The 20431-nt window shown below is 35.6% G+C and overlaps 1 protein-coding gene across 1 annotated transcript in view; it reads right to left on the minus strand.

Moving 5' to 3' along the window:
• LOC126978748 (uncharacterized) overlaps window positions 1-20431 on the minus strand; it is a 48560-nt gene that overhangs the window by 25080 nt on the left and 3049 nt on the right. The window contains exons 4-5 of the mRNA XM_050827796.1: window positions 20204-20374; window positions 5144-5392 (exon numbers count right to left, since the gene is read on the minus strand). Coding sequence (XP_050683753.1) covers window positions 5144-5392; window positions 20204-20374 — 420 coding nt within the window. The remainder of the gene's footprint in view (window positions 1-5143; window positions 5393-20203; window positions 20375-20431) is intronic.

A 20431-nucleotide genomic window follows, 5' to 3' on the forward strand; every position in this document is an offset into this window, starting at 1 on the left:
CATGTAGGAGCACCTTGATTGGCGTCAATAGATCAACAGCTCGACAAAAAGAGCAATTCTTCAAGACCTACAACTACTTCATGAACAATATCCATTGTTCAGTCTGTTCAAGACAACGCGATGACCACAAAATCGTGATTAGAGTGGATCAATGAGCTGTTGGAACACACGAACACACATTTAACTCTCCAATAATTGGTCAAGTTGCACTCCTACTTGTTGGTGAATATTTTCCAACACGCGATATTGTCCTCACACGTAAAAATACTGGGCAACTAAAAAATATATGAAAGACACCGTTCATATGACACGTTGCAATACTCGCTGATGTTTTGGCAAAGTGACGATGAATATAACTTCAATATCAGTGTTATTAATCCATAAAATGGTGAGTATCAATACAGCACCTAACTTTCATTTGGTTGAACCAAACTGAATTATTATGTTCGGAAGCGGATATACCATTTACGCGATGAAATTAGCACCGAAGTAGATGCATCTAATGTTAGTCGATTGACCATTTAACCAGCTACATATATATGTAGCCCGCGCCACATGCATGAATATCTGCAAAATGACATATTAATATGATCGTCATAATGGTCGGCCAGACCTATTCACTACATTTACAATCCGAAATGAATTTCAATTGTTCAAATACTGCTTCCCGAACAGACATCAAGTGATCGGTAAATGTTTTCAAGCAAAAAATCCATTCGCTGATTAAATGGGATTTGGGATATCTCGATGCTGGGTGTATACAATGGAATGGCAAAAACAAGGCTTGCCGAATGTACACATTCTTGTTTGGTTAGAATTAGACCAGAACAAACAGATAATAACAATCACCATAATATGTGCATAACAATAAGTACAGTAATTCGCAATTGGAGTCCATTAAATACAATTGCTATATGAGAGATTTTTGTCATAAGATGAAATTACGCGCTATCAGATTTGTAGATATGTGAACTGCAATTAGGCAATTTGGCGTATATTCTCATTCCCTATTCACGAACGTCATCCCAATTTGGCGGTGCATTTGGAGAACGATCAAAAGGTATATTTTACAACGTCGAATGCTGCTGAACGTGAAGAAACACCTCCAACGTAACAGTTTATTTATTGCGATTTGAATTTGCGATCCTGGTAGAACAGGAAAGTTATTCCTCATAATAATGATTATGGCCACCCCACCAGATGCCGTAAAGGTCATTCAGTGTTAAAATTGCTATTTATATAAATACTGAACAACCGCTATATAGCATTGCAAAACACACTGAAATTAACATTGACACTTTAAATGATTCTTTAGGACTTAGGTTATAAATAACACGAACAGCCCTCTTCTGCGGTACAAATATGGTATTGGTAATTGCCCTATAGCAATATACCAAAGGACATAATACTATGGAAATATCTAAAGTAAACTAGTCGCGCCGTATCTATGTCAGTTAATTGTGTCATCTTTTAACCGCGTATGCTGCTGAACTAAGTATATTAAGTATCCAATCCTTGAATTCTATTAAGACGATATTAAATATTAACGAATGTGGCTGTATGGGCTCGAACCCTTTGCCAGTCCTAACAATAGACGAAGAAACCAAAAACCGGATGGTACAGAATATTAATTATTATTATTAATAGTTATAGTTTTATGATCACCACAATAAATCAATTTGACGTTGTTATTGAATATGGCGATTTTTAGCTTAACTAATTTGACGGCACGGTTATATTTCTTCTTTAGAACTTTGCAGTTCGGATCCTTTGAGCCCCGCGCCGCAATATCCGTTCGATTGTCCTACTGTTCCATAAATATAAACAAAGCGGGCAAGCAGACAAACTAAATATAAACTAAAAACAATCAACAAGCGGGAAGCGGGAACGTTTCGAAGTAATCTGATTTCATCTCAGCATACGTGAGCTCCGTAAAAGCGAGCAATCAATAGATTGATCTCAGAGTATACAACCAACGAAGGGGTAATAGATTGCCTTCAAGTCGGACCTACGGTTCCTCCCGTCGTAATAATTTATGTCATAAATTACTTTTTTAATAATATTATTTTTTTCTAATCACTTTTATACCCCATTCGAAAATATATGCTTTAAATTTGAGAAGAACAGGTGCAGGAAACTCAGTCTTCATTCTACAATAAAATTTATAAATTAAATAGCCTGGGGGCGTCGTCACTCCATTCCCAAAATCAGATATCACTGAGAAAGTCATATCATAAATACGTATATAGTTACCTTTACAACAAACGTTTTTAACAATTGTTTTGAATGTCGTTTCTTTTGCATAATTCCTGGGATCAGGATGTAGAAGCATATACGTCCTTAAGTAAAGACCGTCTTCAGTTTGTTTTATGCTCTATGGCTTGACATAATGAAACAATTTTCGTATGAAATAAACTCGTTACCGTCGTATGGACCACAAATAATTAAATTTCGCTTCGTATACCTGGAATAGCGCTCGCAAATGCAAAGCATTTTTATTATAGTACGACCGATACAATATATATTATGATTGCGTTCAAGTGAATAATATTACACGTGTTATTTGTAAGTCTAGCTATGTACTATTATCTGATATATTTTTCAACATTGTGCCATTTTTTCAATACAAAGCTAGATTTTGATATAATTATTGCTTTAAAATAATTTATAAACTATCGAAAATAAATATCTAATCTAAAAGCCAAAAAAGAGAGAGGAATTTTGGGACAGCGTGAGAGAGGTCTTGAATAAATGCGGAGAAAATGAACGGATCGTGATGTTAGGGGATTTTAATGGGTGGGTTGGAGTAAAGCGTGACGGGTATGAAGGAGTTCTGGGTACGTTTGGGGACGAGAGAGTGAACGAAAATGGGAAAAGCCTGCTTGAAGTATGCTTGGAATGGAATCTTTGCGTGGCCAACACAATGTTTAACCACAAAAAGATCCATTTGTATACAAGAGATGAGGGTGAGTCTAGAAGTATGATTGATTTTGTAATTGTGGATGAAAGACTGAGAAAGAAAGTGCTAGATGCTCGGGCATACCGCGGTGTAGGCCTCGACACAGACCACTTCCTGGTCATAGCCCGAATGCGTGGCCTTTTTAAACGTTGGCGACACCGACGAGCTGAGCCTACGAGTGTTTTGGACAGAGTAAAAGTGGAAAATCTACAAGAAAAAGAAAGGAAAGACGAGTATGTAGAGAAACTGAAAGAAAGTTTTAAAGGCATAGAAGAGGTAGGTGTGGTGATTTGAAGATATGTGGGAGACATTTAAGAAAGGGGTCGTGAATGTTGCTGTTGCTTGTTGTTGTTTGTTGAATGCGGGGTAGCTAAAAGAAGGAAAGGAAGAAAGAACTATAATGTGTGGATGGATAAAGAGGTACAAATGGCGGTGCAAGAAAAGAAGAAAGCGTGGTTGGATTGGTTAGCAACAAAAGCTAACCAAAAAGTTCAAAAGTCAACGGATGACGAGATAAAGGAAGCAAGAACGAAGTATAAAAGATTGAAATCAGCAGCGAAAGCAGTTGTGTCTAGAAAGAAAGAAGTACGAAAGGATGATTTTGATAGGAAGCTCACTGAAGATTTCCAGTCAAACATCAAGTTTTTCTGGAAACCCATCAAAACAGCCAGAGGAATAACTTCTACCTCGGAGCTCAGTATATCAGTCAAGATGGGAGCATTATAAGAGGAGAAGAATGTGTGCTAAAGAGATGGAAAGAGTATTTTGAAAGTTTGTTTGAAAGAGAGGAAGTGCATGAACAACATCCGGCAGCTTCTATTGAAACGAATATAAATGTTGATGAAAGTGAGGTAAGCATGAATAAAATAGTGAAAGCAATGAAAAGTATGAGATTAGGTAAAGATGCCGGGTATGACAGGATTACCGTCGAGATGCTAAGGGCTGGTCAGGGCATAGTGGCTAGCCAGCTCTTCAATTTGTGCTGGCGAAATGGGCAAGTACCAGGAGACTGGTGCAAAGCTGAAATCGAGCCATTGTATAAGGGAAAAGGTCACGACAGGACTGCAGAAATTACCGCGGTATAAGCCTTCTCAGCGTCGTCGGTAAATTGTATGCAAAAGTGTTGATTGAAAGAGTTGACGAAAAAGTATGGGATGCACAAGCGGGATTTAGAAAGGGAATGGGATGTACGGATCAGGTCTTTTCCTTGCGGTGCATAGCCGAAAAGTTTTTGCCTAAAAACAAGGTCTATTGCGCGTTTGTGGAATGGATCTTTTGGTAGAAAGGGAATGAAGATGAATGTAAAGAAGACAAAAGTGATGGTGCTTAAAAGAGATGAGGTAGTGACAGACTGCAATATCGTGATTGGAGATGAAAGAATTGAACAGGTGAATGAGTTTGTGTATCTGGGTTCTAAATTTACAAGAGATGGAAAGTATGAGAGTGATATTGAAAGAAGAGTGAATGCAGAAAACATGGTGAATGGAGCTTTGCACTCCTTTATGAACAGGCAGAAGGTGTCTAATAAGGGTCGTTTGGCTGTGCATGAGGGAGTGTCGGTTCCAACACTCATGTACGGAAGTGAAAGTTGGATATGGCAGAATAAACATGAAAGCAGAATAAATGCAGTTAAGATGAGAGCGTTGAGAAGTATGGTAGGAGTTAAACTAAGAGTAGACCTAGGCGGACGTTTCAGATCAAATCAGGAACGTCTTGAAAAAAGGCTAGGTCAAGAGCACCCTAAACCGGAGAGCATGTATGAAAGGAATAATGAAACTGGACGAAGCGAAACAAGTGTGTAAGGATCGTAGCAAATGGAAAGAAGTGAAAGTGAAGGGAAAGATATATACGGTATCCGGCGAGAGCCAGACATGGGATTCCGTCTCATCTCTATTATATTGCTACTCCCATCTCAGATTCACTTCCGACCGCGACATACATAGCTTGCGATGATATTATGCTTGTGTTACACACTCTACAATCACGATGCTCATCACCCGCTGTGTCCACTAGGTATTACACTCATGCTTGTGTCACACGCTCTACAATCACGATGCTCATCACTCGCTGTGTCCACTAGGTATTACACTCATGCTTGTGTCACACGCTCTACAATCACGCTGCTCATCATTCCACTAGGTATTCGAGCATAAGCTGAAAGTCACACTAAGAATACAAACTGACCTCTTTTCTTATCAAATTAGGAAAGGAGTTGGTCAGGTATGCAATTTCTCGCCTTGCTAATTTCAAGGTCCGGTTCCTCTCCTTCATATTTGTCTTTATTTCCTGCTCCAGCATGCTAAATTCGTATTTTCTATCATCGAGGTACTCCATCGCCAACTGACCCATTTCAGTGGCGCCCATTAGGCACTTGCCCTGAGCTCGGCAGTCCAACTTGAGGGCTTCCAGCACCACGGTGAAATATGACGAGTCCTGTAAGTATAATTTATCATAAAACTAATTTGTATTGCACTCTAAACAGAGTATTGTTATATAAATACTTCTAGTCCCGATATTAATTAGTATTATGTTCTCACACGGCTCTACAACACTTTACAATGCCCTTTGGCACATATTGGCCCTTGAGGCTCAAAACGACGATTACCAATCCTCACGAAGACAATCGTTATTTGATGAGCTAGTTAATACCGGAAATACTGCAAATAAGATTTGTTGGGGCAAACCTTTGGGGCAAACATCCAACAATGAGAACTGCTTGAAGAGCTTTTTATTACTTAGCAAAAATAAACTCAGGAAGTACAATGCGCTGACACTCATTAGTTCTTATTTAGAAAATAAAATTCAGACTATTGATATCAATGGAAAGCGCGCCCTTGGATCAACCATAAAAATGGGTGTCCCACAGGGTTCAATTCTTGGTCCGTTTCTATTTTTGATCTATATAAATGATTTGCCATATGTTGTTAAGGATAATCATGAAATTGTTTAATTCGCTGATGACACATCTCTTTTATTTAAGATTACAAGACGTGAATCAGTCTTGGATTATGTAAACAATGCTTTGTCCATAATTGTTCATAGATTCAATGCTAATAATTTCCTTTTGAATAGTAAGAAAACTAAATGTATTTGCTCGCAATTTACTATAACTTTGACTTGAAACATCTATCCTGAAAAACAAAACGAAACTCGAAATGGATGACTCCACTGGTTGTACACCGTACTTTGATGATAACTAACAATTTCATTACATTGGTATTACGTATCACACTCGGTGGATATCCAGTTACGGTGATTAACGGGAGAACGACAGTGCTCTTCAATTAGGCACATTACATATCTATTTTTTAACATTTTTATTTCATGAGGTTTATAAAGGTTTTTTTTTAATAATTTATTTAATGACCATGGATGCTTATTCTTCAGCTGAAATAATAAAATGGTAAAGTTTTAAATAGGCAAATTCAATGTTTATGTATAATTAATTACCTTTATGTATTAATACATATTTTAAATGGTGTGTATATGTGCGTACTTAAGTTAAAGTTAAAATAAGTCTAAGTAAAACACAAAATACATACCTCGCGAAATTATTATAATTATGTACTTAAATCGACGAAAGCTTTTTCTACCTTCATTTTACTTGAATAAATCACAATACGTCTTACTTGAGGTGTTGTGATTTTTCTTGTAAAGTTTGTTTTTATATATAAATTTAAGATATTTATTTTATATATTTATATTAGTGGGGCTGACAGCCCTATTACAGAGTTAAATGTTAATAAGTAAAGTAAAGCCATTTATGAGACTCCACAAGTAAAAAATTACAACAAACACACTCTAAATATAACACTTGGGAGATTTAAAACTTATAAAGTAGATTATACACAATACAATCATATTTAGGATCTAGCCTTAAGTTACAATTAGCCAAAATTATTTTAGCTGATTGCACGTCAGAGCAGAATAGGTCAATATTAACCAAGTGTTGTAATTTATTGTAAGTATTTGAAGTGCAGTGGACAAATGCATTAGCTTCTCATTGGAATAGTTATGTGGGACACTGAGGTTTCTTTTCCGAAAGTGCTGGTATGGTACATATAAACTAAGGAGAAAAGATGTAATAAATAACACTTAATAACATTAAAGTTTATGTGATAGATATGTAAAGTTTTTTCGTGCAAAGTGACGAAGCTTTATCAAACTTACATAGTATCGAAGCCGGTGTCCCGCGGGGAAGTGTGCTCGGGCCTACACTCTACTTGCTCTTTACTTCAGATTTACCTACTCCTGAATATGTAACAACTGGCACTTTCACCGATAATACCGCTATTATGGTTTCACACAATGATCCAACGGTTGCATCCTACTATCTGCAAAGTGGTCTGAATGAGATATCATCCTGGCTCAGAAATTGGAGAATCAAGGCTAACGAATCCAAATCAGTGAATGTGACTTTTACCCTTAAAAGAGCTACATGTCCTCCCGTTCAATTAAATAATGTAACAATCCCTCAAGCGGAGCATGTGCGCTATCTTGGCCTACACGTAGACAAACGTCTCACATGGCAAAAACACACCTTCACTAAAAGGAAACAATTAGGCATCAAACTAAGCAAACTACATTGGCTTATTGGACGTAAGTCACAGCTTTCACTGGAAAACAAGGTACATCTTTACAAGGCAATTCTTAAACCCATCTGGACATACGGTATACAGCTATGGGGTACCGCATCACACTTAAATATTGAAATAATCCAACGATTTCAGAATAAAACACTACGCTTAATAGCCAGTGCTCCATGGTTTGTACCAAATGATCTATTACACCATGACCTCGGAATACCAACAGTCAAGGATGAGATAACAAAATTCGCTAAGGCACACAAAACTAGAACAGACAATCACCCTAACATACTAGCAAAAGCCCTAATGAACAAAAGAACGAAAGTATCAAGAACACTGAAACACAAAATACCTCAAGATCTACTACTAGCCAACCAGATGCTTAATTATAGAAATTGGGTTTGGCATAGGCCATTCTCCAAGCAAGCCAATATATATACCAGCAGGACACACATATTATTGAATGTCCCAGCGAAGGAGACAGATTATAATAAAATGATACTAAAAAAAAGATATGTAAAGTAAATTGCATATAAATATAGAAAATGTATTTTTCAGATGCCTGCATGAAGAAGAGTATGAGTTTTACAGAGAGCAGTTTTTGTCACATTGCCCTTGGTCCTTAATGGACCTTAGACATTCCTTAACATCTCCAATAGAAATTACATTGTATGGATTTCATTTTATTTGAAGCATTGGATGAAGTTTAAGGAAAAAACGGAACCAAATGCCGCAGTCTAGAAGATATATACCAGCAACTGGTGGAGGGCTGAATAAGCATGTTCTTTAAATGAGTGTAGGGAATCATTGGTTCAGTGGCAGTGGAGGAATTGTCTGAATTTCCCTTGTCTATATTTTTTATTTCCTATAATTATTATTCAATATATGAATTTGTATTGCTATATATATATATATACCCTTATCTTTGGTGAAATGTAAGATTTACTAATTTTTATGTCATTGTAACCTAATAGTAATTATTAAGAAGAATTTAATTATTTGTACTATATCATTTATAAAATAATTATTAATAGGTACCTAATTATTTTTTACAGACAGCCTGTTGATATTGCAAATTCAGCCCCCAATCCCTCATTTTTTCCCATTCCGTAGATCCACAATCCTAAGTCCTCAGTTCTTAATACCATATCCTCAGGACCTGTGATCTATGAATGTGAAATAAAAAGAAATAAAATGCTTTATTTTTATATAATGTTTTTATTTTAACAAAATATAGAATAAGAATTGGTAAACAAAATAATATTGATAAGAATTTAGCACCACACAATAAAGAAGCAATTTTCAATTAAAAATAGAAAAATTAAATTATAATTTTTTTTATGGAATAGGAGGACAAACGAGCGTACGGGTCACCTGTTGTTAAGTGATCACCGCCGCCCACACTCTCTTGCAACACCAGAGGAATCACAGGAGCGTTGCCGGCCTTTAAGGAAGGTGTACGCGCTTTTTTTGAAGGTACCCATGTCGTATCGTCCCGGAAACACGGCACAAGTAAGTTCATTCCACAGCTTTGTAGTACGTGGAAGAAAGCTCCTTGTAAGTCGCACTGTGGAGGACCGCCACACATACAGATGGTGAGGATGATATCCTAACTTGTGGCGTGTCGTGCGAAGGTGGAATTCGGCGGCAGGAATTAGGTAAAACAGCTCTTCGGAACACTCCCCGTGATAAATGCGGTAGAAGACACACAATGAAGCGACGTCTCTAATTCGAGCTGCTCTGCGTTGCACGCGGTCAAATGGATCGAGCTGATACTGGGTTGCGCCAGACCAGAGATGACAGCAATACTCTATGTGTGGCCGGACCTGCGCTTTGTACAGCGCTAAAATGTGGGCCGGCTTGAAGTATTGCCGTGCTCTATTAATGACGCCCAGTTTCTTTGAATCCAATTTGGCTTTGCCCTCCAGATGGCCACGGAATTGGCAATCGCTCGAGATTTCGAGACCCAGTATTCCGATACTAGGCGAGGCTTTTAGGGAAGTGTTGTCGAAGAGCGGTGATGCGACAAATGGGGTTTTTTTAGTGGTAAACGCGCAAACTTGAGTCTTCTGGGGGTTAAATTGGATAAGGTTCAATTTACCCCATTCCGCGACCTTCTCAAGAGAGGACTCGATAGAAGACACAAGTTTCTCCCGGCACTGGTCGACGATTTCTCGAGAGAGACGTGCATGGCCCGTGTATACGGCATCACCAGTGCTGTCATCTGCATAGCAATAAATGCTGGAGGTGTGCAACATATCATTGATATGCAGAAGAAACAGCGTGGGAGATAGCACACAGCCTTGGGGCACTTCAGCGTTCACGGGCTTGGGATTCGAGCAATAACCGTCGACAACGACCTGTATGCTGCGCCCAGTGAGGAAGCTGGAGGTCAAATCAAATCAAATCAAAATATTTTATTGCAAGTCACATTTTACAGTAGGATGGTTGGTACATTAATGGGTAGACAATATGTGACGCCCTGCAAGGGCACAGCAACGTTATACATGAAATAAATAAGTCTTATACATTTTTTACATTCTTATACTATATTGTAACTAATTCTCACACTTGTAATTAAAAAATTCGGGTAAATCGTAGAAGCATTTTGAAACTAAAAAATTTTTAAGATGTCTTTTAAATAGAGAAGGCTTCTCTTTATTTTTAATTTCGTTTGGGATGTGATTATAAATTTTTACTTGCCATGTGGTGGGGGCTCGATGACACTAATGACATACTTGTTTGGGAAATTTTTAATTTGTTTAAATTTCGCTTGTTATTTGAGTATAAGTCCGAATGTTTTTTAACAAATTTACATGCTTCTAGGATGTAAATTGAAGTAAGGGTTAAAATTTTGTGTTTAGTAAAATATGGTCTACATGAATCCATCTGCTGAATATTTTCTAAAATTCTGATACATTTTTTCTGTTGAATAAATATATCTTTTATTTCACTACAGTTTCCCCATATTAATATTCCATATGATAATCTAGAATGTGCATATGCATAATAAGCAGCAAGGGCAGATTTGAAATCTGTTACGCGTTTTAGTTGGTAAAGAGCATATGTAAAAGATGACATTTTGCTTTTTAATTTCTGTAGATATGGCTTCCATGTCAAGTGTGAGTCTAAATCAATTCCCAGTAGTGTAGCTGTGTCAACTGTTTCAAGTTGTGAATTTTTGTAAGAATAAGATATATTTAAGGGGGATTTTTGATAAGGTTTAAAAGGTATAATTTTAGTTTTATTAATATTAAGTTCAATATTATTATTATTTAGCCAATAAAAGATTTTGTCCATTGTAATATTTAATTTTTCTTCTAGTTGTTTTAAATTAGAGCATGGGATCAAAATAGAAATGTCATCAGCAAAAAGAGTACAATCATCATCTATTAAGTTAGGAAGATCATTTATGTATATGAGAAACAATATACAACCCAACACACTGCCCTGTGGAATCGATCCTGATAAGTGAGCTTTATTAGATCTTATGTGGTCTATCTTTCCAGTCTCGAAGTTAGTATTTTCTATTTCCACATATTGAAAACGATTATTAAGGTAAGATTTGAACCATTTATGGGCAATTCCTCGAATTCCTGAGAGAAATAATTTTTCTAGTAAGATATCATAAGAGACTCTATCGTATGCTTTGCTCATGTCAAGCAGTAGGCCAACTGAATATTTTTTATTATTAAGTGAATCAAATATTTTTTGTATGTATTTGTATATCGCTAAAGTTGTGGAATGGTTTTTCCTGAAACCATGTTGGCTTTCATTTAGGATATAATATTTTTCCAGAAAACTACTTAGGCGTATAGCCATTGCAGTTTCAAATATCTTCGCTGATGTAGGTAGAAGGGCAATAGGTCGGTAATTATTTACATCAGATGTGTTTCCTTTCTTATATACCGGTTTTATTATGGATATCTTTAGATCGTCCGGAAATAATCCTTCACAGAATGATTGATTAATAAGTTTAGTGTACGGGTAGGTTAAAATATCAGCACATTTTTTTTATTAAAAAAGGGGGGATTTCATCTATTCCGAAAGAGTTTTTATTCTTAAGATTTTTTATTATGTTGAAGATGTCTTTGGGTTCAAACGAATTTAGAAATAACGAATTAATTAATTTATTAGAATTTATAGCTATATTGTCGTTTTTTACTTTAGGGCTTGATGAGATGGATAAATAGAAACTATTAAATGTATTAGCAATAATTTTCGGATCTACTATAATATTATTCTCTGAAGATTTAAGACTTATGTTTTGATTTATTCTTATAGTACTTTTATTTGTTTCATTTTTTATTATTTTCCACATGGATCGTGTTTTATTATCAGCTGAGCTGAATTTACGGATATTTATAATTTTCTTAGATTTATTTATACAACTTTTTAAAATTTTGCAATATCTCTTATAAAAATTTGTTAATACTTTATTTTTGGTTTGTGATACAAGAAGTTTTAATAATCTTTTATTTTGACATGATTTTTTAATTCCTAGTGTTAAATAAGGTTTATTTTGGTTTACAGTAAATTTTGTTAGTAATTTAGGTATGCATTTATTCAGGGCAGTAACAATTATATTTAGGAATATCTTATAGTTTTCGTTAACGTTATTGTTAGGCTTAAGTTGATCATCCCAGTTGATATTCGCGAGTTCGTTTTTAAATTTATTTATATTAAAGTCATTAAATTTACGTTTTAATTTAATGAAAGACTGTTTATTGTGGAAAGTAAAAGGTAATGTGAAAATGATGCCCTTGTGATCTGATAATCCAAAATCAATTTTTGAATCATGAAATTTGTAAAAATTAGGTCTATGCACCTTTTAGTTGTAGGAGTTATTCTAGTAGGCTTTGAGACTTTTTGTTGGAAGTTATAACACAACAAGAGGTTATTGAGTCTGCTTTTTTCCTTTGCATCTAGAAAATCAACATTCATATCTCCCATAATAATAATGTTTTTATTCATTTCTTTTTTATTAATGTTAATGAGGAGATTTTCTAATAAGTTGTAAAACAATTCTACTTCTCTACTACTATTAGGCCAGTACAGATTAATCAGTAGTAGATTATTTTTAGGTATCTCTATTGCACATACTTCGAATACCATTTCGTTAGAGATAACTGACATATCAACACGTTCTAAATATTCTAAATTATTTTTAACAAATATGCAAACACCGCCGCCTTCATGATGTACACGACAGAAGGAAGCTGCCATGGTATAATTATTTATGTGTAATGTTTTTTGTTTTTCTATAGATAACCAGGTTTCCGAGATACACATAACTTGTAGATTAGGTAATTCAACAGTTAAATGGTCAAGTAGATGTATTTTATTGCAGATGCTTTGCATATTTTGATAAAAGATATTTAACTGTTTTGACGATCTGTTTGTAATATTTTGTGTGTTCATGTCTGAACTAGGTCCGAAAGTTATATCTATTTACCATTTTACGCTCATTTCTTAATTCACGATCAGTTCGGCGTTGTACATTACTTATATTTTCACCTATATTTGTAGCGGGACGACGTCGAGTTGAATGCTCGCCCGGCGATTTATTGAAGGTAGATTTAGATTTCACGCCATCGGTAATATTGCATTTCTTATTGTTTATATTAATATGCTGTACGTTATTTAGCGATGAAGTGCTGTGTTCTAAGTCTGTTGAAGTGTTGATTATAGGTTGTGGTGTATTTGTTGAATTGTGTAATTAAGATTGAGGTGTCGGGGCTGCTTCAGTGTCCGCGAGATTCGAACGGTTTCCTTTCTGTTGATTATATGTTTCAGGCGTTAAAAACTCACTAAGACGTATTCTGTTATTGTAGTGGTACCGAATATTTTGAGATGTTTGGAGAAGGTGCTTTACCATCCTTTTGCTGATAAGTTCTACAACTATTGGACGGGTATGTGTGTATTTTCCTATTCTATACATATCTTCTACGTAGCCATGTATGTCCACCCCATATGTCTCGTAAATGTAGTATCCAATGTCATCGAACAGACTTTGTTTATCATACCGATGGTTTATGTGTTCGGGGAATCCATAAACGACGAGTTTCTTGCTATTTATGTCCCGATTAATAATAAATTTTAACTTCTCCACTTCCGACTTCAATACGATATTTTCGTTTTCTATATTTGAGAGTTTTTGCCACCTACAAATTCTTCGAAATTTTTTTCAAGCTTTTCTAGCTTGTTCAACATAATTTCAATTTTGTCATTCATATTTAATAAACTTTTAAACACTTTAAATCACTTTTAAACACTTAGGATAACTTTGATTATTAAATTAGTAAAACGTTAAATTAGTAACCACACGCGTTCCTTGTGTTCCTTGTGTCTTATAATCCCAATTGGTCCACTTGCATAAGCTCTCGGGAAGCCCAAATGAAGGAAGTTTTGCGAGGAGCGCCTTGTGCCATACACGATCAAAGGCCTTCGCTATATCCAGACCAACTGCCAGGTCTTCCCCCTTGCTTTCAATAGCCGCCGCCCATCTATGTGTTAGGTATACCAGAAGATCGCCAGTCGACCTACCATGGCGAAAGCCGTACTGCCGGTCGTTGATCAACTGGTGACCCTCAAGGTATACCAAGAGCTGGCGGTTAATTATGCTCTCCATGATTTTGGTGAGTAGGGAGGTAATAGCAATAGGCCTGTAGTTTGCTGGATCCGAACTGTCTCCTTTTTTTGGGATCGGATGGACAAGGGCTGACTTCCATGAATCAGGGACTACGCCTTTTGAATTAGAGTGCCGGAATAAACGCGTTAGTACCGGCGTCAACTCAGGGGCACACGTTCTAAGCACGATTGGAGAAATGCCATCCGGCCCGCTCGACTTCCTGACGTCCAACGAAAACAGAGCTCGCCTAACAGTCTTCTGTCGGAACTGTACTTCAGGCATGGAGCTCTGACACCGCGGGATGGTCGGCGGGTTTTTTTCCGTTGTCGTCAAGAGTCGAGTTGGAGGCAAAAAGAGTGCACAGGAGATCGGCTTTCTCTTTTGCCGTATGGGCCAGGGTGTCATTCCTCATGTGCAACGGCGGCATGGACGGCTGGCTGAAGTTACCAAGAGCAGCTTTTGACAACGACCAGAACTTGCATGTTCCGGTCGGGTAACTGGAAAGCTGCTCGCCGATTTTGACGACGTGTTTTGACTTTGCACGGGCGATTTGTCGCTTAAATCTGGAAGCACGTTGTATTTCCTCTTAAGAACTATGCAGTTCGGATCCTTTGTGCCCAGCGCCGCAACCCAAGTTCGATACGCCTGTTTTTTGCAGTCAGATGCTGCTTTAACTGACGCATCGAACCAGGGCTTTGATCTGCCACCGGTCGGTACTACAGAGCTTGGTATAAAAATATCCATGCCCTGTAGTATCACATCGGCTACTGCAACGGCGAAGGCACTAGGATCATCCGAAGGGAAGCAAACCCTGCTCCAAGGGTAGGATGCAAAAAAGGAACGCATCTTATCCCAATCTGCTGACTTGTAGTGCCATACGCGGCGGGTCGCTGGTGGTCTGCGAAGTGGGCGTCGGATAGGCACTACACTCCTGACCAGGCAATGGTCGGAAATTCCGAGAGGGGCGTCGACAATGACCTGGTAACCATCGGGATGTGTAGTCAGCAGAAGATCTAATAAGGACGGCATGTGGCTATCCACATCCGGGAGCCGCGTTGGCGACTCAACCAATGTGAATCATGATTAATGGTATTTTATACAGTACATGTCAGATTCATTTACTCTTTCGGCCTTTGACAAAACTAACTAATGTAAATTATATGTTTATAGTTTTATTGTTACAATATTATGTTATAAATAAAATTCTATAATAACATTTTTTGGATTAATTTCATATTAATAACAAATAATGATTCTTACATTATAATTATTATTTGTTAGCTCTAAGAACTACATTGCCCAACAAAAGACTAACTGACTCGCCTTAATGGGTAGTAGGCATAAAAAGTTTGTTTCTTCCTGCTGTTAACATTATAATTATTAGTTTCTAGCAAATTCCCTAATGTGCATAATATACATAATATTATCAAGAATATATTGAGATGCAACAGTTAAGATGTTTATTTCTTAAAGTTTTGAATAATATTACCCTATTATTACATAAATAAAATATATTTAAATTATCAAAATATTGCACATTATTCACTATTTTCCCAGCTTTTACTGTGTCATAGAAAAGTACCTTGTGTAACAACAAGCCTTAGGAACTCCGATGCTCACACAGCATTTTTGACCATGGTATGAAGTTGAGTGTAACATTCTTCTGATGAACTCGGCGCAGCTTTTAAGATAGGTGTCATCATCCAAGTGCATTGTACATATCCAGAATTACCTAAAATATATAAAATAGCCTTTTTAAGCTGAACCAGTTTTCAATAAAAATATACACTTTTTAAACATTGAGTCCAATAAATATAAATCTTTAACAGTTAATTTGTAATATTTAAACATACCTAATAACTAACAGCATGCACGCTTTCTTTCCCAAACCCATAAAAATAAATGACTTACTTACTAGTAAATCATTCAAGGAATGTTAATATAAGCCAAGAACTCGTTGTCTTTCCATTTGCAAAAGCCTTTTTCTTCGCTCTTCTTCGGTAAATGCCGTAATTACATTATATAGGTATGAATTTAATTCTCCCAGAAAAAACACAATCAAACACTACAAAAGTCTCAACTTTAAATACACTTTAAAATTTCACTAATAAAACAGCTTCGGTGTTAATCACTATAATCTATAAATCACAACCATTTAGCAGTGCCCTTCACAAAATAATAAATGATTATCACTTTGATCAGTGAGGAGGTTAATCGTTAATATTGCTTAACTTGTTAAAATGCTTATACGAAAAAAAATAACATGTTACGCAAAACGCTAATTATTATAACACTGTTAAAAATTACAATTCACACAGCGTTACTGCTTAGTTAAATTTCACCATTTGTTAATTTAACATTAGCACAACATTTTATTTATGTTAGCAGTTAGTTACTATTAATTAGAATATTAAACTACCTGCATTTTTTTGGTATTTATGAATCAGTTAGTTACTGGGTGTTAGACAGGTCACCAAACTAGGTACGACGTGTTAAATTTAAATAGGTCACATCAATCAATGAATTTTCCTTCATACTTAAACAGGCTTAGGACTGATAGATTGAATGACAAACTCTTGCTGCACAAGTTGCAAACAGCACTTTTGTTCTCACTCCTCACAAAATAGTCCCATTTAGCAGCAGTACGTCGTCGTTCCGCCATAATAATAAATAAGTTTTTCTTATACTAAACCTAGACTTAAATATTATATTTACAGTTATTTTAATATTTTATGTTTTTGTACACTGAACACTAATAACTAATACTAATCAACTACTTAGGTATTAGAAATAATAGAGAATTAATTTAATAACCGAAATGTAACTAAAAACCAAAAATATTTCCGAAACAATAATGTTCGCCACGGCCCCGCTATACAAAATTATGACTAATTGAGTAACACTGAAGTTGAACAGAGAAAAATACATTCGTTATAATTTCAAATTATTAATGTACCTATATGTTTTACCTAATTCATTGAAGACTTGGAAAATTAAATGCTAATTTATCGTGCAAGTGAAAATGATAGGTACTGCTTAAGTCATAAATAGCAAATCTGATCAATATTTCTCAGGTTTAATAACATAAATGCTAATTTTTCTCATTTAAATAAACATAGACTTTATGGTATTATAAATAAGGCATCAATTTGCATTGTATTTTTCTGTCGGCCACCTAGCGTCACTTATGAAAATAAGTTTATTTTGCAATAATAAAAGTTGTGATAATTTTAAATTAGTGTACTAAACTTTTTTAGATGGCGTTGAAACATAGTGTACCCATCTATGTTCACTTTTAAAATAAATAGTCTTGGATTATACGTCATATTGTGCTTGTACTTGTGTATACGTATCACTTTCAGAAACTATTTTGTATTTTCATATCGAACACAGTGATTGAATCTATCGAGTATAATACGACACCATAACGGTTTTCGATAGATGGCGCTGATCACCGATCATTAATTAATAATTAGGTACCCGAGTCTTAACTTAAAAAATTAACTATGAAGTTAAATATGGTCTTTTAGAGTATTTATTAATAACATTGTTAATGGTATTTTCTGGTTAACAGTTAATATTAATTGTTATAACTTTTAGCTAGCTTACACGATCGCAAATATCAAATTATCGATACGAAAACAACTGTCAAAATGTGTTACGGTTACTAGCACAGATTTAAGTCATGGCGTCATCACAGTTGTCCACTGACGATAGTCAATACGGAAAGTAATGTTTGACAACTAACTGATGTACACTTCGTCAAGTGATCATCACTATTACCTGTGAACGGAGATACGCAATAGGCCTGCTGGACCAAATTGGACCACACGAAAAGCACCAGCATTCAATTAAAAAAATATCAAAATCGACTACTAATGTAGAATAAAAAATCGGCTTTTAGAGACTGAGCGTTTGGAGATTGAATAAAACACCTGCTTGAGTAGTAGGTATGAAGCATGTGAGGAATATGTGGAATATATAATTTATTTCAGTTACACGATATATATACAAAATCCTTAAAACTAGTTAACCAATTACAATTGTTACTTAAAATATTTACAAGTTTAGAAATTACACACCAATACTAAAGCTTATATTTTGACCAATAGTTAAATGTTTAATTCAATAAGAATTGAGAATAATATAATGTGTTCTATCTCGCTAAAACTAATGCTATCGCAGTAAGCCGGCCAGCGAGCGCTTGTGTAAACTCGCGTCGATGTTGTTGCTCATTGATTAAAATTGAAATAATAGTAATCAATGCGCTTTAGTAGAGTACGCTCGGCCTTCCTGTGAGGTTGTGTAACGCGGAGCATATGACTAGTCACGTGAGTATATCTGCGGTCTTCGAGAGAACGTGACGATGCTATATACTGATACTTCGATGAGATGACTACTAGTGATCTGCATGATTCTATGACTTGATGTACAGCATTATGAAATGATTCTTATCAGAGCTAATATTATGGTATATAATATAACATTATATACCGTAATATTATATTATATACCGTATAATAATATATAAAATAATATTATGTTCTTTTAAGAACGAATCTTTCGGCATACGCTTATTACAGTTAATATGCACGATTTATATTTCTACGATCTATACTGCTACGAAGGTATTACGTTTCAAGTTACATATTAGACATTTATATTGATGATGTTATAATTGGTTGTAGGTACAGCTACAGGCTTCTCATAATTTATAACAATTTGAACTAACTATAAAGCGACAGCCAGCTAGCCACAAACAATCTACAAATTGTTGTCATGTATATTACTAATTCTAAAACCAACTAAATAAAAAGTAAAATTTAACGGAACTGACATAAATTTATTCATATTATTCTTTATGTTAGGTTACGATTTTTATATTTATTTTAATGATAGAACTTGAAAATGTATATATATAAATAAAACTTGGATAAAAACCATGTAGTAATCATATTATATTGAGTAATGTAGCCAAAGCCAGAGACTCTCTGGGTTAGCTATTAAGCTCTCTCCATACACAAGTGTGGAGCTCATAATATTAAGATATAACTTCACTAATTCACAGCCATTTAGTGCTCAGAAGTATCATGTGTTAGTTTCGTGCACAGGGTGGCCCAAATAACATATTATCAGCAGCTATTTATATTTCAAACTGCTCTTCGCAAACACTCCGAAATTACCTTTGACCCTAAATGCTGTACCACACGCCGCTCAAATAGGGTATGTAATATTGATTCACGTAGAACCATAGCTGCAAGTCGCCATTACAAACACATAAGCTCTAAAATTTATAACAAAATCAACAAAAGCTTAAACATCTACCCACTGACCAAGAGGAAATGTAAAGCGAAACTTGACTCCTGGTTAAAAACATTAGATTATGAAGATACAGAGAAACTTGTGGATGTGTAAAATATTCATCACTCCCTCACACACCTAACAAAACCACACACAGCACAAATGTAACAAACTTCACTTACTATATACGTATCTCTAACACTCACCCACAGACTTCACCCAAAACTAAACACATAATATAATAATAATGATGTATATATTTCAAATCACATTTCCTGTACTATTTTTTATTAATAACCGTACTCTGTTTACTATTTAGATATTTGTGCATGGAACATCATTCCTTATTGTATTCGGAGAAGGGCGTTGTTAGCTGCGCTGCAGTTTATACTTTTGCAGCTATCATCGTTTTTACTTGTTTGTATTATCTTTGTTAAATTGTTCCAAATAAAAGTTTTATTATTATAATTATTTATCTTCCACATCCAACTAGACTGAAATGAGATTCCTTGCGTCGTGTCAGCGTCACCTTCAAAGACTGTCGACTGTGATCAAGTTACCATCACAACTCAATCACCCGTACAGCCGTTTGTCTTCTTCCTCGTTAAACAAACTCAAACCTAATAGTCAAACTGTTCCAAGTCTTCCTAAACCCATCCCGGACTTGTGTAATACTTAGACTTATATGGCGACTTACAATCAGCAAAGCAAGGGAGCGAGCCTTACCTTCTTGAGTATGTCCAAAATTTTCTTATACATGACTTTTATGGCTAACGCAGCATTCTTCTTGATGCTCGCTCGCTGCACATAATTGGCCACAGCTTGTTCTTTCTTCTCGGCAGGCAGCTTACCTCCCACCTCAAACAGCAGACGGTCTCGAAGCTCTGCAGCTTCCAGCTAGAATATTATCTAAGTTAGCCACGACAGAAAACTACGGCCTATATTTTGATTATT

This window comes from Leptidea sinapis, chromosome Z, assembly GCF_905404315.1.
Source record: "Leptidea sinapis chromosome Z, ilLepSina1.1, whole genome shotgun sequence".
In the NCBI taxonomy this organism is placed as follows: Eukaryota; Metazoa; Arthropoda; class Insecta; order Lepidoptera; family Pieridae; genus Leptidea; species Leptidea sinapis.